The sequence below is a fragment of the Achroia grisella genome, unplaced genomic scaffold (genome assembly GCF_030625045.1).
Source record: "Achroia grisella isolate CSIRO2021 unplaced genomic scaffold, CSIRO_AGI_Agris_v1 utg423, whole genome shotgun sequence".
In the NCBI taxonomy this organism is placed as follows: Eukaryota; Metazoa; Arthropoda; class Insecta; order Lepidoptera; family Pyralidae; genus Achroia; species Achroia grisella.
The window spans coordinates 133,724-161,465 of NW_026712853.1; the positions used below are offsets into that span (position 1 = coordinate 133,724).

A 27,742-nucleotide genomic window follows, 5' to 3' on the forward strand; every position below is an offset into this window, starting at 1 on the left:
TTTCAACTGTAAATTTTGATTTTGTATGGATGCTGTTTAGATAGGATAGATATTGCATAACTTCGGTTTCCGTTCCCTCCAAAATACAAAATATGTCATCCACATATCTCTTCCTCCAAAGCTGGAGTGTTCACGTAAATCATTGGAATTTTTGTTAAAATGCCGTGATAGTGATTTGATACCAATATGTGCGCGTATAAAACCGCGAATGGATATCCCAGGTTCCGCCGGCATTCTACGACAAGCGAGTAAAAAACTCCTTCGTAAGCTCATACGAAACGATCGGTACTTGCTCGATAGAATTCAAAGTGAACTGTACGCGTTACATCTGGAATGCAGTATTTTGTTATCCGAGGAGGATTTTAAACACTGTGATCGTATTACATACTTGCAGGCGGAACGATCTGGTGAGTTTAGTGCACAAAAACTTAACCGTAAATACGAGATACTACTAAGTAAAAATATCTCGAAAGTAACTCACTTAGATAACTCGATCCAAAATGATACGGTTATTAATATGTCAGACAAAGATCTAAGTGAGCCTGCATTACGGGCCTTGGAGAAGGGTCTTAACTTTGCTCCGTCTCCAAAACACATTCCTTATGAAACAATAATTGGTAATATAGAGGAAACCATACATCATAACAGAATTACTGGGTATGACGCAGATTCATTAAGACAGGATATTGCGGTTGTATTGCGCCAAGCTAGAAGCCCAAAAAGCAACTTAACCTCTCAAGAATTCGCAGCGCTAAAAGATTTACGTAAGGATGACCAGGTTCTAGTACTAAAGGCAGACAAAGGTAATACTACAGTAGTTATGAATGTTTCCACTTATGACAGTAAAATGACTGATTTACTTAGTGACAAAGGCACATATAAAAAAGTTAAGTACAACCCTACTGCAAGAGTGGCACGAAAAACGTGTGAACTGATTAGAAGATATCAACAGTGTCTCCCAGATCATGTTGTTAAATATCTTCTAAGACCACCTAAGACTACCTAAAATCCACAAGGTACCTAAAATCCACTCTACGCCCTTTTTTTTTTTTTTTAACGTGTGGAAAAATCTTCAAAAGACCGTCACCCCGCCGGAGGGATGGCGAGGTGGTGTGTGGGACTTGTACCCACTAAAAACCACACGGTGTACCTACGAGCGCCTATGCCGGAGCCAGGGGATTCGCAAGTGCATTCTACCCCAGCTCCGACGGCGACGGCCCGCCCTGTAGATGTTGTAGGGCAGGCCCCATCTCGTTTTGTGGTTAGGGCGACCTATTTCGCCCTACTCCATTGTGGAGGCGTGTGGGTACACGCGCACACCTCCGGGGCCTTTGGATTGGGGGATTGCCTCCTTTAAGGTAGTCACCGCGGCCCCAGGGGGGGATATAGGGGGGCAGAGTTGGGTACGCCCCCACCTCTAGACCTGGCTCTTCTGCGGCGGAGGGAAGCGGGACGAGCTAACTCCCGCTACCTTTCCGCCGCCTCCTTTCCCGAGATAACTTCCTCGCAGAAGGAGCTCACCGCCAGCCACGATCTCTCGCTACTGACCATCCTCCGAACTAAATTCGGCAGCGAGAGATCGTCCCCCACTATTCGTGTGAGGACACGGCGCTCACTCTCAAACGCTGGACATATTTCCAGCGTGTGTTGCGCCGTGTCCTCTACACCTCCGCATTCGTGGCAGCCGGTCGTCGGCTCCTTCCTCGCCACATGACACAGATACCGCCCGAAGCAACCGTGCCCGGACAATATCTGTGTCATGCGGTACGTCAGTGGCCATCTCCTATTCATCCACCGTTTGAGGATGGGACGGACAGCCTCGACGGTCCTCAGGCCGGCCGACGGGCTCATCAATCTAGCCCGCCATTCGATCCTGAGGATCCGCCGAAAGTCGGACCTCCGCGCTTCGATCTCGTGACCAGCGGGTGCCTCCCCCATGGAACGTCGCTCCGCGCGCCAGTGGTACACTGACGCGTGGAGCTCCGCTACCAAGTCCCACGGAGGAGACCCCGCCAGCAGACCCGCCGCTTCCCCGGATATGGTGCGGTAGCCTCTAATGGCCCTGATGGCCATGGCCCTGTGTGGCCTGTTGAGACAGGCCACATTTTCCCTACCTAGGGCCCCCACCCAGATGGGGGCCCCGTACAGGGCCATGGACCGCACCACGCCGAGGTATAGGCGGCGGGAACCTTCTCCCGGGCCCCTCACGTTTGGCAGCAGCCAGCTAAGAGCGCCGGCGGCTGCCATAAGGCGAGGGACCAGGTTCCGGAAATGAGCGCGGAAGCTCCAACGACTGTCCAGGTCAAGCCCCAAATACCTAATACAGGGCTTGACCCCCACCCTCTGGCCACTGACGACCAGCTGGGCATCCGGAGGTGGCGCGCGCCGAGGCCCATGAAAACATAGGACCTCGGTCTTCTCCAGCGCCACCTGGAGCCCAAGCCTCCTTATTCGGCCGACGACCAGTGCCACGCTTGCCGTGGCAAAGCGGGTAGCCTCCCGTAGGTCCCGCCCCCGGGCAGTGACCAAGGTGTCATCCGCGTAACACACGAGGTCAGTGCCCGTAGTCCTCTACGCCCTATCGTTAGTCAAATTGACTCACCAACATATGATCTAGCCAAACATATAGCACTAGTGTTGCAACCATTAGTCGGAAAAACTTTTTCATACGTCAAGGACTCCCGACAATTTGTCCAAACCCTGGAGCACATAAAATTAAATGAAAATGAAATTTTGGTGAGTTTCGACGTAGAATCTCTATTCACTAATGTGCCGATATCGGAATGCGTCGAACTAGTAAAGTCAAAATTACAGGAAAATAACATCCCGGATGAATATGCAATATTGCTTGAGCATTGTTTGACCTCTGGTTACTTGGTATATCGGAATGAGTATTATCTCCAGGTCGAAGGAGTAGCCATGGGTAGCCCCGTGGCTCCTGTTGTCGCTAACTTATGGATGGAGAAAATTGATAATTTGGCAATTTCAACAACTGCATTGCCTGTAAAGTTGTGGAAGAGATATGTGGATGACATATTTTGTATTTTGGAGGGAACGGAAACCGAAGTTATGCAATATCTATCCTATCTAAACAGCATCCATACAAAATCAAAATTTACAGTTGAAATAGAGAAAGAGAGATCCTTGGCTTATCTTGACATCAAAGTTACAGTTCAAAAAGATGGGACATTGGGACACACTGTTTATAGAAAACCAACTCATACGGACCGATACCTGCACGCTACATCACATCATCATCCCAGGCACCTTGACTCCGTAGTATCATCACTGGTTAATCGGGCTTATGACCTGTGTGACAAGATACAAATTAAAGAAGAACTCTTACACGTAGAAGGTGTACTACGGAATAACGGGTATAATATAGACATTTCTAGATGGCGCCATAAACACAACAAAAGCAGTCGCCCCAAATCATGTAAAGTGGAACGTCAAAAAACTTTCTTGCCTTATATTAAAGGAGTGACTGATAAGATAAGCAGACTATTGAGTAAATACTCTGTAGATACTGTTTTTACTCCGCACAGAAAAATAAAGCAAATGTTACGTTCACCTAAGGACAACTTTCCTCTACAACATCCTGGAGTCTATAAGGTGGACTGTAGTTGTGGGAGCTCATACATCGGACAGACAAAAAGAATAGCCCGTCGCATTGCTGAACATATAAAAGCTATTAAAAACAACGATCCACGTAAATCAGCCATAGCGGAACACTTGTTGGGATCGGGACCCAATCACTGGATTGAACTACACCAACCAAAAGTATTAACATCAGAACGGCATTATATCCCAAGAATGGTTAGAGAGGCCATTGAAATACAGAAATATAAAAATTTCAATCGAGAAGACGGCTATAGGCTCTCTAATGCCTGGAATCCAGTGATTGGTTTAATTAAACAAAAACAAAAAACGCGATCAAAAAGTGTATTAAATGTACGTAAAGATACTGTGAGTACAGTTTGCCGAGATGAATATCGAGCGAGTTCCAGTAGTAGCAACAAACGAAGACGTGTGAAGGTAGACGCATATGTCTGCCCATAAAAAGATTTCATTTTCCATCTACCCGCTGCTCTTCAGTTTACCCGTGATCATGGTGGTTGAAACACTACCGAAATATCGGGAACTCAGCAAATAAATATAAAACGTGGTAAGATCCCGTGATTTTTACTAATTATACGTATAAATAATGACCGCGTCAAGTTTAAAACAGTCCATATATAATTACTTGTAGTTTCAACAATCTTCGCATTGTGTCTTCGTGTTATTTAGAGAAACAAGAATGTTTCCATTTAAAAAATAACCAATCGCAGGAGCTGTCAACTTCGCAAACGTCATTCTTTTTAGAGCAACTTCCATAGAACTTCACTTAAGGTAAGTTCGTTTAATTTTACAATTATACGAGATGCTTAGGCCGAGACACTCCATATATAATCACTTGTAGATATTTAGAGGTTGGTAGTTGTAGTACACCTATGCTATAAAATTATGACAATAACAAGTCAAGGCTCATTATATAGCCATAATTTTATTTATTAGAAAAATCGAAAATAAAATATTTCTTTTTTATAGAGTCAACACAATGAATACCTAACCAATCTATACCATAAAAGATTCAAAGTTTATTATACGAACATAATTTATATTCACTATATAAATCAATAAACAAAAACAATTTCTATCGGTTATTCTCTCAAGCAATCGACATAAAGTGCATCCACCTAATCAGAATCCAGGTTACATAAAGCCTCATCAAAAATACAGTCACTGTAATCTCAGCGGTCTGTATGTAATATTATATTATCTGTGGTTATAATAATTTGCAAAAAACATTCGACCCTGAAGACTAGACTATAAGACTAACCTGCATTCTTAAAAATAGTATTGCGAGTTACTTCCCATCTAAGTGTAAAAGAACTACAGGCATGACATGTGGAATGAAGGGTAGATTTCCACACCACTAGCTGTCATTCCTTGTCTCATCCAACTACTTAATGTTTCATTGCTAATATAGTAATGATGCTTTTCATAAAAACCAAAATGAATCAATACTTAAATTAACTGAAGGATTAAAATTACTATTTTAATATTCCTATATTTCTGTATGTATCTTTATATAGGACACAAATAAAAATTCTTATCTACATAGCTATCTATGTAGATAATAATTTTTATTTGTGTGTGTTTATGTTTTATTTGTGATAAGCCTTATGGCTTGATACTGAAAATACATTAAATACAATATCAGAAACTTAATAAACTTCATCTGGTACCACTCTCTTTCTAAAAAATCTTCTCTGACAAGATGCCAGCTCCCATGGGAAAGTGTGTGTTAGGGATGTGAGTCCTTGAAAGGTAATATCAGTAAATATTTATGTAGTTTGATTATTATGATTTGTGATATTCCCAACACAATTGATACCGTTAATAATAATTGATGGGTTGAGAGGTCCATATATATATTTAACTCTGTGAATAGTTTTCAAAATCAAAGAAAAGGCCTTTTTCGGCGGGTAGTTTTTAATCAAGTGACACATTGCTCCTAAATTTAAATATTTTTCTATAATTTATTTTAATTATATTACAAAAATTAGTAGTGATTATTATAACTTTATATTCAATACACATCATTTGTTGGAGTCAGCACTATCCTATGTGTACTTGAGAAGTTACACCACTGCACCTACCTGCTGGTAACTTTTACACTATTTCACTTGAACTTTTCATCTGGGATCACTAAATCACATTATACACAGTACTACAGTTGAACATGGCCAACCTAGAAGACATTGCAGAGTCTCAACGCTCCCTCGAGGTTACCTTATTGCAAAGGATGCAAAAATTTGAATTTCAACTCAAGGTATCTTATGTCCTCAAGATATAATATTTTAAATAAAACGTGCTATGTAGCTTGTATCACTTTATGTAAAGAAGATATTGTGCCTACCTACATTAATACACTTTATTAATCAACAAAGTATAAAAGTAAGTACCCACATCTATATATGACATACCTCCCCTCTAAGATAGTTTAATCACTTTGTAATTAATTATCCTGTTTTCGCCTACGAGATTTATTTTTATTAACCATGTAGTACCCTCAGTACGACTAGCCATTCCGCACACAATATTACGCGTTGTAGGGTTAAAAAGAAAAAAGTGGGGAGAGCTCTCCCCTCCACTCTACTTCGCTACAGTATCGTTGAGCAACCTCATTCCTTTGTGCGCAAGCGCCAAGACCGCACGCAATCACGAATATATTTAGAGTCCAAAAAAAAAAAAAAAAGAGCAAAATGCCTAAGCGATCCCACGAAGAAAAAGAAGAACGTTGGCGTCGAAAATTGAAGAAATACGAAGCCAAACTTCAGGGAACGTCTGCCGTTTATAGAAATGACGAAGAAGTGTTGGAAGGGTAGTGATTTTACTTTAGTCCAATGGGTGTTAAGAATCACTATAAAATTTTTTTTTTTTTTTGATCCGAGTTAACACGTGAGGTTAACCAATAGTGTATTTTTTTCCTCCTTTATGTTAATATTAGATATTAACAGAAAGCTTTTTCTTTTCTAAATTATAATTTTATATTTACTTACCCACAAGTTTTATTGGTAAATGTATGATATATATATATATATATATATATATATATATATATATATATATATATATATATAAATATCCCCTTGGGCACTTTGTGGCTCAGACGTGCCGTATAGGTAGTTTTTTGTTGATCCTTTTTCACTTGTTGATCCGGAGGCCTTTTGTTGATCTAATGCCAGATGACCATATATAAATGTTGATCCGTTTTGAGCCACAACTGTCACGACGAGTAATAATAATAATTAAGCGATTTATACACGATTTTATACAAATCCACCTTTTTGGCATACGAGCAGTTCTTGATCCAATTCAAACGGGCCAATCAGGGTGCAGCATTTGCCAAGGGCTTCCTCATTGGCACGTTTGGGCTACTACATTATGGCTACAGTAACTTAATAATGTCTAGCTAGTATTTCAAAAATAATAGTCTACCTAATCTAAATATTTATAGAAATCAGTCTGGAGTAACGTGACTCCAGATCAAACCTCAATACTTGTTATTTTTTGGACGGGAATTTTTCCTTTTGTAACAACGTTACTGAGCGAATGAAGAGAAGACGTAACGGCGGATCCAGGGGGGAGCGTCATGGAGGTCTTGGGAGTCATGGGGGGTCATGACTCTCCCCCCCTTAGCCCAGGACTTAGGTAGACCACTAATTGAACTAAAAAATAATGAAACAGCTAAATTTTTTGCACGATCGGAGTGTTGGTGCAGTAGTATTAATTATAATTAAACATTGTTACTTAAAACATAACAGTTAAAGTACTATAACACTAAAAGCAAAATAGGTATTTTCAAAATACTTTTTCAAAATAAATTACCCTTTGAGTTTTTGTTCAAACCTCAGATATTATATTTATTTTAGGTATATCAATCAATACATAGTATAGCATAGTACAGTCTGTCTGTCTGTCTGTTTGTTGCGGCTAATCTCTGAAATAGCTGGACCGATTTTGACGGGACTTTTTTTGGCAAGTAGCTGATGTAATAAGGAGTAACTTACGCTACTGTTATTTTAGAAAAATAAAATAAAATTTCACGCGGACGAAGTCGCTGGGGCCAGCTAGTCTATAGATATACCGAGATTTAATGTTTAAGTTGCTATTATGTTATTGACAAAATTTTACTGTAATGTTACTATTACGTTATCCTACACAATTTGTATTATTTTGGATGAATAAATAAATAATAATCTATACATCTATACATTTAATAAAAATTGGAGTGTCTGTTTGTAATATTGAAAAAACCGTTTTTTACTACATGCATATGAATATATATAAGGTACATATACCAAAATAACTATTTTTATAATTTTAGTCTGTCTGTCTGTCTGTCTGTTTGTTCCGGCTAATCTCTGAAATGGCTGGACCGATTTTGACGGTACTTTTTTTTGGCAGGTAGCTGATTTATAAGGAGTAACTTAGGTTACTTTTATTTTAGAAAAATAAAGTTAAATTCCACGCGGACGAAGTCGCGGGAACACCTTGTTTTTAATAAAAACATCTTTTTTGTGGTACTTGAGAATGTTGAAGCCTGTTGTTTGTAATATTGAAATAACCGTTTTTTACTACTTGCATATGAATATAAATACGGTACATACACCAAAATAACATATTTTACAATTTTTGTCTGTCTGTCTGTTTGTTCCGGCTAATCTCTGAAATGGCTGGACCGATTTTGACGGGACTTTTTTTGGCAGGTAGCTGATGTAATAAGGAGTAACTTAGGCTACTTTTATTTTAGAAAAATAAAGTTAAAAACCACGTGGACGAAGTCGCGGGAACAGCTAGTGTATAATATATTAGAGATACCTACGTGTTTTTTTATTGATGACTAGCTGTACACGGGATTTCGTCCGTGTTGAATTTAACTTTATTTTTCTAAAATATAAGAAGTTAAATTCCACGCGGACGAAGTCGCGTGTACAGCTAGTTGTCGGTAGTCTAGCGATTTAGCTAGCACACTGCTTTGATTCCTGCTTGGTGGTCGAGGGTTCGATTCCTCGCACGCTGCAAACATTTGTATTCATGAGTATGATTGTTTGTAACGGTCTGGGTGTTTTCTATGTATAGATAATATATATGTATTTACGAAAAAAAATCTTTGTATTTATATCAGTACCCATAACATAATCTTCAGCTAGCTTAACTTTGGTCTAGATGAAGCTGTGTGAATTGTCCTGAGATTACTATTATTACTATAATAAATCTTTTCAAATCAGCCGATGTTTATTTTTGCCATAATACGTGCTGTTACCATGTGATAATATTACGTACGTACTTATTAAACTATTAACTTATTATTAAATTATTAACTATTTATACTGTTTTAAATGTGATGCGTTCATTATTTATATTTCCTTTGAATTAAAGACAAATGTATATATATATATATATTTATATACACTTGCACACTTAGTTGATCCAGCCACGATCCGTAGATATTGCTGATCCACTGTCTCTCTCTTTCTATCACTATCTTTGTATTCTAATATGCGATGTTGCCGTTCCGGCCGAGACCATGCGTTGTTGCCAAATGTATTCGTCGATAGTAGTAGATACTTATACTCGATATATATTTTTTCAACAATTTCCTGCAATAGTGAATCCGTATCGGCATTTTTTTTAAATGCACAAAGATTTTTTGGCTCTGAATATATTTAAAAATCATTTACTTGTGTGTTGATGAATTTATATACTAGTACATGAAGTACCTAATACTTGTTTTGATTTGAATAGGTAGCGATATTATGAATTTATTATACGTAATCTAAAGATTTTGACGAAATAAAAGTAATTAGTTATCTGTTAACCTTGACTTCATGCTGGCACCAGTATTATCAGATGATGAACATACTCTTCGAAAACTTACAGCAGAAATATCGTGTTTGGACTCATTAGATAGGTCTCGATGAATAGAGTTTAAAAAACTTAAAATAAATGGTACATTAGAAATAATGTATAAAAACCCCTTACGTAAAATTCAACCACTTTAAACTTAATAATAATAATAATTAGGAAAAGAGAAAAGCTATACATGCACTGAAAGTAATTGATGCCTTCCACACAATATTTTCAGTATTAAACAACTCTGTTTGTTCAGTAAAAGTGTAAATACACTGGTAACCTTTAATCATATTTTATATGCAAACATTACATATACAAACACTAAAGTTTTATTTCAGAATAGCCAGTAGTTTTCAAGAAATAAGTCTTTGAAATTGTACGTGTAACTTATATATATACCTACTAGTTTTTTCACCATAACAAACAACACCAATATGGCCTAGTTAGTAGTTTACCTGTGTACCAATTAATAATAATAGTAATCTCAGGACAATTCATACAGCTTCATCTAGACCCAAGTTAAGCTAGCTGAAGATTATGTTATGGGTACTGATATAAATACAAAGATTTTTTCGTAAATACATATATATTATCTATACATAGAAAACACCCAGACCGTTACAAACAATTTAATAATAAGTTAATAGTTTAATAAGTACGTACGTAATATTATCACATGGTAACAGCACGTATTATGGCAAAAATAAACATCGGCTGATTTGAAAAGATTTATTATAGTAATAATAGTAATCTCAGGACAATTCACACAGCTTCATCGAGACCAAAGTTAAGCTAGCTGAAGATTATGTTATGGGTACTGATATAAATACAAAGATTTTTTTTCGTAAATACATATATATTATCTATACATAGAAAACACCCAGACCGTTACAAACAATCATACTCATGAATACAAATGTTTGCAGCGTGCGAGGAATCGAACCCTCGGCCACCAAGCAGGAATCAAAGCAGTGTGCTAGCTAAATCGCTAGACTACGGACAACTAGCTGTATACCCGACTTCGTCCGCGTGGAATTTAACTTCTTATATTTTAGAAAAATAAAGTTAAATTCAACACGGACGAAATCCCGTGTACAGCTAGTCATCAATAAAAAAACACGTAGGTATCTCTAATATATTATACACTAGCTGTTCCCGCGACTTCGTCCACGTGGTTTTTAACTTTATTTTTCTAAAATAAAAGTAGCCTAAGTTACTCCTTATTACATCAGCTACCTGCCAAAAAAAGTCCCGTCAAAATCGGTCCAGCCATTTCAGAGATTAGCCGGAACAAACAGACAGACAGACAAAAATTGTAAAATATGTTATTTTGGTGTATGTACCGTATTTATATTCATATGCAAGTAGTAAAAAACGGTTATTTCAATATTACAAACAACAGGCTTCAACATTCTCAAGTACCACAAAAAAGATGTTTTTTCTATCAAATAAACCGTTTTTATTAAAAACAAGCTGTTCCCGCGACTTCGTCCGTGTGGAATTTAACTTTATTTTTCTAAAATAAAAGTAGCCTAAGTTACTCCTTATAAATCAGCTACCTGCCAAAAAAAGTACCGTCAAAATCGGTCCAGCCATTTCAGAGATTAGCCGGAACAAACAGACCGACAGACAGACAGACTAAAATTATAAAAATTGTTATTTTGGTATATGTACCTTATATATATTCATATGCATGTAGTAAAAAACGGTTTTTTCTATATTACAAACAGACACTCCAATTTTTATTAAATGTATAGATGTATAGATTATTATTTATTTATTTATTTATTCATCCAAAATAATACAAATTGTGTAGGATAACGTAATAGTAACATTACAGTAAAATTTTGTCAACAACATAATAGCAACTTAAACATTAAATCTCGGTATATCTATAGACTAGCTGGCCCCAGCGACTTCGTCCGCGTGAAATTTTATTTTATTTTTCTAAAATAACAGTAGCGTAAGTTACTCCTTATTACATCAGCTACTTGCCAAAAAAAGTCCCGTCAAAATCGGTCCAGCTATTTCAGAGATTAGCCGGAACAAACAGACAGACAGACAGACAAAACTTGTAAAATATGTTATTTTGGTGTATGTACCGTATTTATATTCATATGCAAGTAGTAAAAAACGGTTATTTCAATATTACAAACAGACACTCCAATTTTATTTACATGTATAGATGTATAGATTAAAAAAAAAGTAACAGTCATAAGGCTAGTCGTATGCCTAATATATATAATAATGTAATAAATTCATTTAAACAGAAATTGCGGGAACATTATTTAAATTTGTAACTTTTTTACTGTCCTTCTCCTTTTTTCACATCTTTCTGTTATATCCATATAGTTCTCTCTATATTTTCTGATTTTCTTACTTTCAATTTGAGACTGTACTTATAATTTGATTATCGGATCATTATGTATTTACTTATATATAATATTTATACATTTATGGGTTATACTTAGATATATATTTATGTATGTATATTGTTATTTTTTTATAGAAATGTATATTTTGCTTATCTTTATTATCTTTATAAATCTTTTTTTGACATTTCTTATTTATATTAGTGCACCGCCAATAATCTTTCGCTGCACCACTCATGGTTGCCTGGTAAATAACGCGGCAAAATATTAAGTACGTCACATGTACAAATTTTTTTGTGCATTAAAGTTAAAGAAATAAAAAAATACAATACTGTTTAATGAAAATGCGTGTTGTCTAGTGCTTTGAGATGTATCAAAATAAGGTCAACAAAAAAGTCCGTGATGGTATATGTCTATCTCTTAAGGATAACCAACAATAACCATTTTTTATCTTTTACATTTTACGGGATTTTTTTTATCGTATGTTTCCCTTAAAATCATGTAAACTATGTTATTATGTCATAATCTAAAGAAATAATAATATTTTATAGTGACATATCCACTATAAAATACCAAAAAGTAGCAATGTAATTCGTTACGCGCGAATCAGGTGTTATAAGGTCAAAGGTCGGTGCACCCCGCGTATTTGATAAATAGTGCTTCTCTGGATGTCTTTAAGAGAAAATGGCAGTATGTACGTGTATATGTACAAGTCCTTAAGTGTTAAGTTTTTCAAATGTACATACAGTAAAGAATAAATATTTTTAAGTACAGTACTTACGTACATTAATATAATACCTACTTTTTACTTGTATCTATTGTTATCAAAATTAAATTATAAGTTCTTAACTTGACCACGACTATGTGACCCTCTCTTGGCGCCAAAACGAGTGAAAAAATGAACAGCATACGACGACGACGCAGTACCTATAGAGTGGAGCAACTGCTTATTCAGTTTTATTCAACTATTTAGTCCCTCCACCGTTACAATGAATGGAGGCGGATATTACAATGTACGTAGCATTGCGAATATAAAATATCTAGATTAGGTATAATAAATTCATAATTCATAGGCCGTTACGGTATCAGAGCCAAAGTCTTCTTTCTTTGTTTATGTACTGTTAGATGCGACAGCGACTTTGTTTTTATATTACTATGTAATGATTGATATACCTAAAATAAATAAAATATCTGAGGTTTGGACAAAAATTCAAAAGGTACTTAATTTTTAAAAAGTATTTTGAAAATACCTATTTTGCATTTAGTATTTGAAATACAAAACACAAAACTATTTTTGTTTTTAGAGTGACATTTCTATGAATTCACTGTCGATAGCGAGCGGTGCGATGGAAAAAGATAACCGTTTATAAAAATATAATAAATAACCCTGGACAATTAACACAGACTGATACTGAACTGATATAAATAGATATTTTTATTTTGTAAATACATATATAATATACATATAAAACACCCAGACCGATGAAAACAATCGATGACCGATGAGTACAAATGTTTGCATCGTGCGAGAAATCGAACCCGCGACCATCGGATGTAAAGCGGTGTGACCACCGAGGCAGTCGAAATATATGAATAATCTTATGAATTTAATTTATTCTAATTTGTTTATGTGCGCGGGATGCGGTGTACGGTGCTCCCCCCTGCCTCCACCGTTGCTGGAGCTTGCATGTATGGAGCATTGCGAATATAAAATATCTAGATTAGTAAATTCATAATTGATAGACCGTTACGGTATCTATATATATTCGGATTAAAATAAGTATCGCAGTAAGGACCAGTATATAAAGTGATCAACACAATTAACTGATTTTTGAAATATATATACAGAGCCAAAAAGTCTTTGTGTATTCAAAAAATATCTAATTTGTTTGTGTGCGCGGGGTGCGGTGTACGGTGCAGGGGGGACCCTGCCTCCACCGTTGCTGGAGCTTGCATGTATGAAGCATTGCGAATATAAAATATCTACATTAGTAAATTAATAAAGTCATAATTGATAGACCGTTACGGTATCTATATATATTCGGATGAAAGTAAGTATCGCAGTAAGGACGAGTATATAAAGTGATCAACATAATTAATTGATTTTTGGAATATATTCAGAGCCAAAAAGTCTTTGTGTATACCAAAAATTTAGCCGTTCGGAGCCATTCAGTCACGAATTATTAGTAAAAAAAGTGTCGAGTATATCGTACTATCGACGAATATATATGGCCACATCGCAAAATAGAATGCGACGTTGCCATACCGCCTGAGATATACGCGATAGAGGTCAAGTTATTCAGTGCAAAAGGTGGAATCGGCAAGTGTTTAGGTTGTGGCGTGATCAACAAAGTGCCCAAAGAGGTGTTTATATATATATATATATATATCAACTGTAAGTCGAACTTTTATTTTATATCTACACTAATCAGAAACCCCAAACTCCTTATAAATCGGTCCAGCCATTTCAGATATTAGCCGGAACAAACAGACCGACAGACAGACAGACAAAAATTATAAAAATTGTTAATTTGGTATATGTACCTTATATATATTCATATGCATGTAGTAAAAAACGGTTATTTCAATATTACAAACAGACACTCCAATTTTATTTATATGTATAGATGTATAGATTATTATTATTTATTTATTTATTCATACAAATTAATACATTTTGTGTTGGATAACGTAATAGTAACATTACAGTAAAATTTTGTCAACAACATAATAGTAACTTAAACATTAAATCTCGGTATATCTATAGACTAGCTGGCCCCAGCGACTTCGTCCGCGTGAAATTTTATTTTATTTTTCTAAAATAACAGTAGCGTAAGTTACTCCTTATTACATCAGCTACTTGCCAAAAGAAGTCCCGTCAAAATCGGTCCAGCTATTTCAGAGATTAGCCGGAACAAACAGACAGACAGACAGACAAAACTTGTAAAATATGTTATTTTGGTGTATGTACCGTATTTATATTCATATGCAAGTAGTAAAAAACGGTTATTTCAATATTACAAACAGACACTCCAATTTTATTTACATGTATAGATGTATAGATTAAAAAAAAAGTAACAGTCATAAGGCTAGTCGTATGCCTAATATATATAATAATGTAATAAATTCATTTAAACAGAAATTGCGGCAACATTATTTAAATTTGTAACTTTTTTAGTGTCCTTCTCCTTTTTTCACATCTTTCTGTTATATCCCTATAGTTCTCTCTATATTTTCTGTTTTTCTTACTTTCAATTTGAGACTGTACTTATAATTTGATTATCGGATCATTATGTATTTATTTATATAGAATATTTATACATTTATGGGTTATATTTACATATATATTTATGTATGTATATTGTTATAGAAATGTATATTTTGCTTATCTTTATTATCTTTAAAAATCTTTTTTTGACATTTCTTATTTATATTAGTGCACCGCCAATAATCTTTCGCTGCACCACTCATGGTTGCCTGGTAAATAACGCGGCAAAATATTAAGTCCGCCACATGTACAAATTTTTTTGTGCATTAAAGTTAAAGAAATAATAAAATACAATACTGTTTAATGAAAATGCGTATTGTCTAGTGCTTTGAGATGTATCAAAATAAGGTCAACAAAAAAGTCCGTGATAACCAAAAATAACCATTTTTTATTTTTTACATTTTACGGGATTTTTTTTTTATCGTATGTTTCCCTTAAAATCATGTAAACTATGTTATTATGTCATAATCTAAAGAAATAATAATATTTTATAGTGACATATCCACTATAAAATACCAAAAAGTAGCAATGTAATTCGTTACGCGCGAATCAGGTGTTATAAGGTCAAAGGTCGGTGCACCCCGCGTATTTGATAAATAGTGCTTCTTTGGATGTCTTTAAGAGAAAATGGCAATATGTACGTGTATATGTACAAGTTATTAAGTGTTAAGTTTTTCAAGTGTACAATTAAGAACAAATATTTGTAAGTACAGTACTTACGTGCATTATTAAAATACCTACTGTTTTTCGTGTATCTATTGTTATCAAAATTAAATTATAAGTTCTTAACTTGACCACGACTATGTGACCCTCTCTTGGCGCCAAAACGAGTGAAAAAATGAACAGCATACGACGACGACGCAGTACCTATAGAGTGGAGCAACTGCTTATTCAGTTTTATTCAACTATTTAGTCCCTCCACCGTTACAATGAATGGAGGCGGATATTACAATGTATGTAGCATTGCGAATATAAAATATCTAGATTAGGTATAATAAATTCATAATTGATAGGCCGTTACGGTATCAGAGCCAAAAAGTCTTCTTTCTTTATTTATGTACTGTTAGATGCGACAGCGACTTTGTTTTATACTACACTATGTAATGATTGATATACCTAAAATAAATAAAATATCTGAGGTTTGGACAAAAATTCAAAAGGTACTTTATTTTGAAAAAGTATTTTGAAAATACCTATTTTGCATTTAGTATTTGAAATATAAAACACAAAACTATTTTTGTTTTTAGAGTGACATTTCTATGAATTCACTGTCCATAGCGAGCGGTGCGATGGAAAAAGATAACCGTGAATAAAAATATAATAAATAGCCCTGGACAATTAACACAGACTGATACTGAACTGATATAAATAGATATTTTTATTTTGTAAATACATATATAATATACATATAAAACACCCAGACCGATGAAAACAATCGATGACCGATGAGTACAATTGTTTGCACCGTGCGAGAAATCGAACCCGCGACCATCGGATGTAAAGCGGTGTGACCACCGAGGCAGTCGAAATATATGAATAATCTTATGAATTTAATTTATTCTAATTTGTTTGTGTGCGTGGGGTGCGGTGTACGGTCCCCCCTACCTCCACCGTTGCTGGAGCTTGCATGTATGGAGCATTGCGAATATAAAATATCTAGATTAGTAAATTAATAAATTCATAATTGATAGACCGTTACGGTATCTATATATATTCGGATCAAAATAAGTATCGCAGTAAGGACGAGTATATAAAGTGATCAACACAATTAATTGATTTTTGAAATATATTCAGAGCCAAAAAGTCTTTGTGTATACCAAAAATTTAGCCGTTCGGAGCCATTCAGTCACGAATTATTAGTAAAAAATGTGTCGAGTATATCGTACTATCGACGAATATATATGGCCACATCGCAAAATAGAATGCGACGTTGCCATACCGCCTGAGATATACGCGATAGGAGTCAAGTTATTCAGTGCAAAAGGTGGAATCAGCAAGTGTTTGGCTTGTGGCGTGATCAACAAAGTGCCCAAAGAGGTGATATATTTATATTTATCATACATTTACCAATAATACATTCTCTCGTTATCAGAAAAACGAGATACGGAACCGGAAGACGAGTGGTACCCGTCTTACGAAGAAACCTCGGATACCTTCAATCTTGGTACGCAAAACGCCGAGAGCTTCGCTCCAGCCGCGGATTGTGTAGCCACCGCGTCCTCCGAAGCGATAGTTCAGACTGTAACGCCCAGCGTCGCAGAGGCAGCAGATACTGGTGCTGCCACAACCTTAAACATCGATCCTGATCTCATTGAAGCTCTGGGAAGTTTTGAAGAGAAGGAGGCTGATTGGGGCGAACCCATAGTCGACCACATTGCTATGCGACTCAATCCTTTATTAATAAATGGATTAAAAAAGGAAGACAAGGAGACACTATTAAAGAAATTTCCTTTCCTAAAAACGTCCCGCTTGCTAAACCCCCAACTTTAAATGCGGAAATAAGCACCATGCTAAGTGAACAGAACCGCAATAGGGACAAACGTATTTACACTAAGCAAACCCAATTAGGAACTGTGATAAGTGGAATTACTAAGGCAATGTCACTTTTATTATGTAAGGAACCCAAAATAGTCGAGATTTTAAGTACTTTATCCGACACCAGTAAATTATTAGCAGATTCCCACTATCTCGAAACTGACACTCGACGATCTCTGGTCCTACATTTAGTGGATAAAGATCTTGTAAACTCATTTCAAGAACGTAAACGAGATGAATTTTTATTCGGGAACAATATAGGAGATGTGGTAAAAAATAGTAGAGGTATCAAAAAAACTAGTCTGTTTATTCAGGCACCTACAAATAATTTAAACTCCAGGGGACCTCCGTCTCGCGGCCGTCCACTCAAGTCTTATGTGAACCGTGGCGGAGGTCACTATCAACAAAGGCCGTATCGCCGGCGAACTGCACCATTCCCGCAACAGCCGGCGCCAGTGCCAGCACCAGTTCGACGCCAGCCATATGCACCGTTGCTACGGCGCCCACCGCATGCCACCGGCTCGAACTCGAACGCGTCTCAGACATCATCGATGGTACAGACAGCGAGGACACTCCGTTAACTTCACCACAATTACCACAGGTACATGCGGGACGTTTACAACACTTTTATAAATCATGGTCATCCATTACAGATGATCAATATATTTTGAACTCTATATCCGGCTACCGAATTCCTTTCATAGAAATGCCAATACAGAATCCAAATTCAATTCAAACTCGTCTTTTTTCAGCTAAGGAAAGTAAATATATGAAGTCAGAAATATCTCATTTACTGAATATAGGAGCTATACAGAAATGTGTTTTTGTCAAAGGCCATTTTTTATCTCCGATATCTTTCTAGTAAACAAGAAAGACGGTGGTTTTAGATTTATTTTAAATTTAAAGAAATTAAATAAGTTTGTCGATTGCAAACACTTTAAAATGGAAGATATCAGAACTGCTACTAGGCTTTTAACTAAAGATATGGTAAATCTTGACTTAACTGAAGCCTATTTTTTACTTCCGGTACATAAAAGTCATAGAAAGTATTTACGATTCTGTTTTCAACAAAAAGTATACGAATTTACTTGCTTGCCGTTCGGTCTATCGTCGGCACCATATATTTTCACAAAAATACTTAAACCAGTGATAACAAACTTGAGATCTAAAGGTTTCTTATCAATTCGATATTTAGATGACATTTTATGTATCGGAGGTTCCTATGACGAATGTAAACACAATGTCAATGAAACAATTGAATGTTTAACTAAACTAGGCTTCGTTATCAATTACAAAAAGTCTAACCTAATTCCAAGTAGGTTATGTAAATTCTTAGGCTTTATATTAAATTCCGAGAAAATGATTTTAGAACTACCCGAGAAGAAAAAAATACAAATTTTAAAAAGCATTAATAAAATTTTTGTGTCAAAAACAATTAAAATTCGCGATTTTGCTAGTTTTTTGGGAACCCTAACAGTAGCATGTCCAGCTATAGCATATAGCTGGATGTACACAAAATTATTCGAGAGAGAGAAATTTTTGGCATTACGTAATAACTGCGATAACTATAATGCAGTTATGAATATCCCAAACAGTTTCTGTGATTTTTTTTTTCTCTTTATTATTCAAATAACGGAACTAATTATATTAAAACAATAAGCCGCAAAACTGCTCAGCAGTTTGTCTGCAGCAAAAGCGCTTAACTTAATACTTATTTCTAATCTATATATACACACACATACATTCACATAAACACATTCCTGTAGAACCAGGTATCTTATTCCATACAATGTTTGTTTACAAAAAAGTTTAATAATTTCTTTTTGAATAATTTTTTGGATACATTATCTAATGATCTTATATTTTTTGGTAACATATTATAATATTTTGGAACTAGATATTTTCTAGTTCTTGATCCGTAATAATTACAGACCTTAGGTACAATGTATTCTTTATTGTTAACTTTACGTGTAGTAATTTTATGAATAACATGATTTTTAAATTTATTATTTTTAAAATTCTCTATTAATATTAATAATTTATTTATATTTTTTATATCTAATAATCTGCATATTCTAAACAACTCAATGTACCTATTTTGCTTACATTTATGTCTCTTATTTTTATCAACTAGTAGCTTCATAAATTTTATTTGTAAGTCCTTAATTTGATTAAGATATGTGTCAAAGGTACAACCGTAACTACCCAAACCATAAGATAATAAGGAATCTATTAGCGCATGATATATTGTATATAACGTTTTTCTGTTAACTGCAAAACTTAGTTGATGGAATTTTGCCAACATTGATCTTAATTTAGCACAAACATTATTTACATGTAATCGCCATGACATGCTCTGGTCAATTATAAGACCAAGCTACTTATAGTGAGAAACAAATTCTATCTGAGGGCAGCTACAGTCGTTATCTTCAACATGTAAACAATTGTAACTATGTGCTATAATGTTAAATGTACAATCTTCTAATTTAAGCTACGGGGAACGCAAATGCATACATTTAGTTTTATTTAGGTTTATAATTATACCATTATCATGTGCCCATTTTATAACATTTGTTAAGTCAGTTTGGATATTTTTCTGTATGTCAGCAGGGTCTCTTCCAGCATACAGCAAACATGTATCATCCGCATACATGATCATTTTACATTTCTTAACTACATTACACAAACTATTGACATGCATTATATACCCTATTGGTCCATAGACTGATCCAGTAGGGACACCATACAGTATATCAGACTCATCTCCAGTGATACCGCATATATGCGTTTTTAGTTTTCTTTGGTTCATATAACATTTTAACCACTGATTAATGGGACCTCTTATTCCACATTCTGCCATAGCCTGTAACAACTGTTCATGATTTAATGTATCAAAGGCTTGTTTAAAATCAATAAAAACGGCTACTACACTCTGTTTTTGATCAAGACAATTGTTTACATGGTCGGTGAACTCATTAAGGGCTGTCGCAGTACTGCGTCCTCGCCTGAAACCATGTTGTGTATCCGATAATACAGCATGGCTCTCTAAAAAATTTGTAATTTGCGTCACAATTACTTTTTCTGTTATTTTATTAATTATATAAAGGATAGCAATTGGCCTATAGTTTGTGTACTCGTAGTGACTACCATGCTTATATAGGGGCCTTATTACTGATGTTTTTAATAAATCGGGATAACAACTTTGTGCCACACTCATGTTTATAAAATGAGCTATGACTGGACTAATTTGTTTTTTAATATATTTTATATCTGTCACTCTAATTTTATCTGCACCCGGGGCTTTGTTAGGGCTTACTTTATCTATTATTTTTCTATATCATATGCAGTTACTTTCCTATACCTCATAGACATATTAGACTCCTCTACATATATATTTCTATCTATAAATTTATCATTACAGTTATGTTTTATGTTATGTATTTCATTAGTAAACGTTTTTGAACTTATGTTTTGAATTGTTTCTTTCTTACCCAAATATTTCTTAATAACATTGTCTATGTTCCCCTTTTTTCTACCCAGCCAATTATTAATATTTTCCCAAATTTTTCTTACATCATTTTCACATTTTTTTTTAATTCATTCTGTCTGTACATATTAAAACATTTATTTATACATTTGTTTACTTTATTTCTATATTTTGTGTATTCTAATTTACTAGTAATATTTTTTGGATTATTCTTTGACTTTCTAAATAATTGATCTCTCCTATATATCATATGTAATATTTTACTGTTTATCCATGGTTGCCTGTATCTAGATTTCTGAGTATTAGATTGGTATTCACAACTGGCATATATCTCACTAAACAATGTACTTAATCTATGATATAATAACAAGGGACACTCACACAATAAGAACTCCCGCCACTCCACTGCATCCAATTTATCACAAACCTTTTTATTATTTATTTTAATCACTTTCTCGTCGACCTGCTTAGAGCATGCCATGTAGTCACTTATATCAATAGACAATCCCACTAAGTAGTGATCGGAAATGTTCGCTGTGAGTATGTGAGAAGCAGGAACAGTTTGCCGCGTACGCACCCACACATGATCGACGACGCAGACACACTGCCATCGAAGCGATGCTCCTCACGAGTAATTCCATTTATTGTGCATTGCAATCCATGCCCATACATAATATTTTGATACCGTTTCGCCAACATACCAAGATCATTTATTTCAATATTTATGTTTGCATCTCCAATTAATATTATGTCGCTCCTATGAGGTATACATTTTATCAAATTATTTAACTCGACAGTAAATCCCATTCTATTAGTATGGTCTATACATAACTAATAAATATATGTTTAAATAGTTCTCTAATATTAATTTGCCTTGAACGTATTCTCCATATTTTCCTTTAATGACATTAGTTGTGAAATTATATTTCTTTTTCACATACACCAATATTCCTCCTCCTCGTCTTGTTTCTCTTGTGTTCCAATACATATCATATTCAGGCAATGTATACAATGGTAATTCATCCTGTGTTATGTTGATTTCTGAAAGTGTGATTATATCGAGACATGGCCGGCATCTTTCGATATATATTAAAAATTGCTTGAAATTTTTTCTTAATGATCGTATATTTAAATGTATTACATTAAGACATTTATTATGTCCGTTTATATAAGTATTCCATTTGGCAACATCCGAGTATTTCACACATTCAATTTCTGTAGGTAAATCAAATGATGGTGTGAATTGTATAATATAAGGATGTCAACACATTTGTTTACACTTAATGTATTGAAAAAGCTCAAGGCATGTTTGGTAGATCATGACACTTTTTTAACTGATTTATATCACTATCCGATCTTACAGTATATATTTTATGACCTTCTAATTTGCGGACGAGTCTATTCCCATTAATTATCCATATGTATTTATAAATTTGTCTTAATTCACTTCTTGCCTTCCACAATAATTCACGTTTGGATTTTGTGAGGTGTTCATTTATGTAAATTCGCTTTTAATTTTGGTTGTTATATACATCACTGTTCTGTAAATTATTATGCTTTCTTACTTCCAACCACTTATCTCTCTGTATTCTGGATGTCATTGTTACAATAATTGCTCGCGGTTTTTGCTGGTTAGGTTTTTTAACGCCCATTCGTCTTGCCTCCACAATGTTTTCTGTGGGTAGATCTAACTTATTAGCCAATTTATTCACTACTGATTTTACATTTTCGTTCTCCAATTCCTCCACACCCACAATTTCAATATCCTTCTCCTTGCTTTTTTGTTCAATTAATATAACCCGTTCCTCCAGTGCCTGATTGCATCGTTTTAGATGGACATTTTTTTGTTCCAGCGAGATAATTTTTTTCTCCATTTTATCTTTGTTTTCTACTAATTCTTGATATTTTTTCTGCATAAAAATCCACAGATTCCGACAGATCATTAATAGTTTTTTGCATATTGTATAGAATTTCTAGTTTTTCATTAATTTCCAGAAGAACCTCTTCAGTTGATTTTTGAGGGTCGATGTTAATTTTTGGTGAGCATATTGATAAATTTTTCGTTGATTTTGTTCCAATTTTTCTAAGATTTTTACTCATTGTTATTAAGTATTTAAATAACACAAAAGTAACTAACTTTTATAAACAATATAACAATAAATAAATACTAAGGAATTTATTATTTATGCGTACAGTCTGCGCAAGCGCTGACGCCTGACTGATGACTTACTATGGTGGAAAAATAATATTTTGCTTACTCAAAACCCTATCCGACGTGGAAAATTCGAATTAGAAATTTTTACGGACGCGTCTAAAACCGGTTGGGGGGCCGCATGTAACGGCGAGAGAACTGGCGGTCATTGGTCAATCAAAGAACAATCTCATCACATAAACTATTTGGAATTGCTAGTTGTGTTTTTCGGAATAAGATCATTTGCTCAGGATAGAAATAATTGCGAAATTCTACTACGTATCGATAATACCACCGCTATATCCTATGTAAACAGGATGGGCGGAATCCAACATCTCCATTTAACATTCATTTCAAAAGAAATCTGGCAATGGTGCGAATCCAGAAAAAAGTTCCTTTAGGGTGTAGGGAGCACTAGCAGATGGCTAGACGGCTGGCGACGATAATTGTTGCACCTGTTAAACAGAACAACAGTAAAACACTGCCCCGCCAATCCATGCGCATTGCTACATGGAATGTCCGTACTATGAGGACAGGCCTCCCGGATACCTGTGGAGGGTCACAATCATATTGCGCACAAGATCTGCGTAAAACTGCTTTGATTGATGCAGAGTTAAGTAGACTAAACATCTCAGTCTGTGCTTTACAAGAGACCAGGCTTCCAGACGATGGCTCATTGCGCGAGTCTACTTATACATTCTTCTGGAAGGAAAAGAGTCCTCAGATGTTCGCGAACACGGAGTGGGTTTTGCGATACGCAACGATTTACTGTCCGCCATCGAGAACCCACGCGGCATTTCGGAACGCATTATGGTCTTGAGACTCAATAGCAGTTGCGGTTCTATTACTATTATTTCCGCTTATGCTCCGACTTTAATATCTACGGACGAGTCAAAAGATCGATTCTATAACCAACTGAGGGAGACAGTAAAGAATGTCAATCGAGGCGATCGCCTTTATATTTTAGGCGACTTCAATGCCCATGTTGGCGGAGATTATACCGCATGGCCGAATTGTATTGGTTACCATGGCATTGGCAAGCTGAATGAAAATGGTCAACGGTTACTCGAGTTTTGCTCCGAATACTCGCTGTGTGTAACTAATACATATTTCAAGGGTAAAACGTCGCGTAAAGTCTCTTGGAAACATCCGAGATCTGGTCATTGGCATCAACTGGATATAGTACTTTCCAGAAGCAAAAATCTTCGTGATATTCTCCACACACGTTCCTTCCATAGTGCCGACTGCAACACCGACCACTCACTGGTAGCGGCACACATAGCCTTCACTCCCAAGAGGATACATTCGTCCAAGGTGCCGGGTAGAAGAAAGCTAAATCTTTCTAATATCAGGAATGACGAATGTGTCCAAAAATTTGAGTGTTTGGCAAATGAAATGCTTGCTGCATGGGACGGTAGTGCACCTATAAATGTTGAGTGGAATAACGTCAGAAAACTACTCACTGAGAGCGCCGGCGAGGTTTTCGGTTATCAGAAAACCAAATCTCACGACTGGTTCGCGGAAAATGTCGAGCACCTTCAACCATTGCTGGACTCAAAGCGTAACGCTGCCCTTAGGCATCGCTTGAATCCCAGTACGGACACCGACAAAGCGCTTCGAGCTACAAAGGCGGCTCTTCAACGGAGTGCACGGTACTATGCCAACTTATACTGGTCGGAACTTGGCCGCACCATTCAAACCTGTGCAGATAGAGGGGACATCGGTGGTGTCTATGAGGGTGTCAAACGGGCCCTTGGACCTATTAAAAAGAAGTCAGCACCTCTTAAGGACGCGAATGGTTTTATTATAACCGACAACCAAAAACAGCTCGAACGCTGGGTTGAGCATTACACCGGTCTCTACTCACGTCCTGTATACTTACAGCCAGAGGCAGTGCTGAGTATGCCGAAAATGGATGTTTGGACCGAACTGGATGATCCACCGTCCTTAGAGGATTTCATCGTGGCTGTCAATCAGCTTAAACGCGGAAAGAGTCCCGGAAAAGATGGCACCCAGGCTGAAATAATTAAACTCGAATGCGCGAAACCAATCCTGCGGAATCTTTTGTTGAAGTGCTGGGAAGCGGGTGATGTGCCACAGGATATGCGAGATGCCAACATCATAACACTATACAAAGGGAAAGGTGACCGCGGCGACTGCAACTGCTACCGTGGTATATCCCTTCTGAGTATAGTTGGCAAGCTTTTTGGACGTGTTATTCTATGTAGACTCCAAAAGCTTGCGGCGCGCATTTACCCAGAGACACAGTGCGGGTTCCGTTCTCAGCGTTCCACGGTAGATATGATCTTTACACTCAGGCAATTGCAAGAAAAGTGTAGAGAGCAGAATACTAGAGAAGACTCCCCTGTTTGTGGCTTTCGTTGACCTCAACAAAGCTTTTGACACGGTTAGCAGGGAGGGTTTGTACTCGGCGCTGGGGAGCATTTGGTGTCCACCTAAACTCCTGAGCCTCATTAAATCTTTCCACGAGGATATGAGGGGCACCATAGTTTTTAACGGCCAGTCGTCTGAATCGTTTGACGTTCGCAGAGGTGTGCGGCAGGGCTGCGTCTTGGCTCCCACCCTGTTTGGAATATATTTCTCGCTCCTGATATACACAGCATTCGGCGATGACCATCAGGGTATCCATCTGCATACAAGGACCGACGGAAATATTTTCAACATCTCTCTCCTCAAATCTAAGAGAAACCGCGAGGACCTTTTCGTAGTTAGTCTTCTCTTTGCCGATGACGCCGCCTTTGTAGCCAATTCTGCAGCTGAGCTTCAATCTATGTTGGACAAATTTTCTCAGGCCTGCTCCCTGTACGCCATGTATGTTAACACCAAGAAGACAGTTGTGCTAACACAAGGCATTCAAGAAGCCCCTTTAATTTCTTTGAATGGCACGCTGTTAGAGGTAGTTGACAGGTTTTGCTACTTAGGGTCGACCGTGTCAAACAATCTCTCGCTTGAAGCGGAGATCGACTCACGTATTGGCAAGGCGGCAACTATGTTTGGGAGGCTTAGTACACGAGTATGGTACAACAAATACCTGACTATCAAGACCAAGATGGTAGTCTTTCAGGCTTCCATACTAAGCATTCTCCTATATGGAGCCGAGACCTGGACAACGTATGCAAAACAAGAGAGTCGATTAAACACTTTTTACATGCGTTGTCTACGCAAAATTTTGGGCATTTCATGGCGTGACAGGGTAACCAACGAGAGGATTCTAGAAATCGCACAGCTGCCTAGTTTGACAGCATTTCTTAAACAGAAGCGCCTACGTTGGCTAGGGCACGTGCACAGAATGGAACCCTCTCGTTTACCACGACGCGTTCTGCTCGGTGCAATAGCGAATGCAAAGAGAGATGTAGGGAGGCCTTTGCTTCGCTTTAAGGATTGCGCCAAACGTGACATGGCCACTTTTCAAATAGACCACCGTAGCTGGGAAAAGCTCGCAACCAATAAATCAGATTGGCGCAAACGCGTAATGGAGGGTCGAAGGGTTTGCGATGATGCCTGGCTTCAAAGGCTTGCTGACAAGAGACGGAAGCGCCACCTAGGCGGCTCAGTACAGACTACTGCCGATAGTTTCCCTTGTCGGGCCTGTGGTAGGCCATGCCGTTCTCGTATCGGTTTATACAGCCACGAAAAAAGCTGTTCACGGACCATTACGCCATAAATCGTCTATAATAGACGCATAGGCCATTATATATATATATCATCTACTTTCAGAACAATACACCCGCTGCACCACCATCTTTCATTGGCAGCGAGCATTGTATGCAACAGGCGTTCCTCAAACAAGGTGTACCGAATTCTGCAATAAACACTATGTTATCGTCCTTGTCCAAAAATACCATAAATCAGTATTCATCCAGTTTTAAAAAATGATGGGAATATTGCATAGAAAAGAGAATAGATTTTTACGATGTCGAAATAAGTTCATTATTAGATTTTCTTAGCAGATGCTTAGATGGTGGAGCGTCCTACTCCACTTTTAACAATCATCGCTCAGCAATTTCTTTAATTTCAAGAAATTGTATAGGCGAAAATCCAATGATTAAAAGATTTTTCAAAGGCGCATTTAAATTAAAACCAACATTCCCGCGCTATAATATAACTTGGAACCCTAATATTGTGTTGGATTATCTGTCTTCTTTACACCCAAACAACACATTGTGTTTAGAAAAAATAACACATAAATGTACTGCTTTGTTAGCTTTGGCAACAGAACAAAGAACTCAAACAATTTCCCTAATCAGATTAGAGAATATTAATATATATGATGATAGAATAGTTATTATGATTACAGACTTGGTGAAAACATCAGCCGCAGGTCGAGCCCAACCGGTGTTAGACCTCCCGTTCTTTATAAGCAAGCCGAGTATTTGCCCTGCTGCCTCAGTTATCGCCTACATGTC

The 27,742-nt window shown here is 36.5% G+C and overlaps 3 protein-coding genes and 1 pseudogene across 3 annotated transcripts; all 4 read left to right on the top strand.

The window, feature by feature from the left end:
* Positions 1–208: 208 nt before the first annotated feature.
* Positions 209–1,006, top strand: LOC131844914 (uncharacterized). Its single transcript, XM_059193910.1, has one exon. The coding sequence runs from the start codon at positions 209–211 to the stop codon at positions 1,004–1,006; it is 798 nt and encodes a 265-aa protein (XP_059049893.1).
* Positions 1,007–1,710: 704 nt separating this feature from the next.
* LOC131844916 (uncharacterized) lies at positions 1,711–5,899 on the top strand. The gene is made up of 3 exons (XM_059193911.1): positions 1,711–1,764; positions 2,677–3,709; positions 5,772–5,899. Exons 1-3 carry the CDS (start codon positions 1,711–1,713, stop codon positions 5,897–5,899), a joined length of 1,215 nt encoding a protein of 404 aa, XP_059049894.1.
* Positions 5,900–6,308: 409 nt separating this feature from the next.
* On the top strand, positions 6,309–18,218 carry LOC131844917 (uncharacterized; annotated as a pseudogene).
* A 5,518-nt stretch (positions 18,219–23,736) lies between these two features.
* Positions 23,737–27,212, top strand: LOC131844918 (uncharacterized). The gene is made up of 4 exons (XM_059193912.1): positions 23,737–24,085; positions 24,283–25,488; positions 25,634–26,889; positions 27,054–27,212. The coding sequence occupies exons 1-4, from the start codon at positions 23,737–23,739 to the stop codon at positions 27,210–27,212; spliced, it is 2,970 nt and encodes a 989-aa protein (XP_059049895.1).
* The last annotated feature ends 530 nt before the right edge of the window (positions 27,213–27,742 follow it).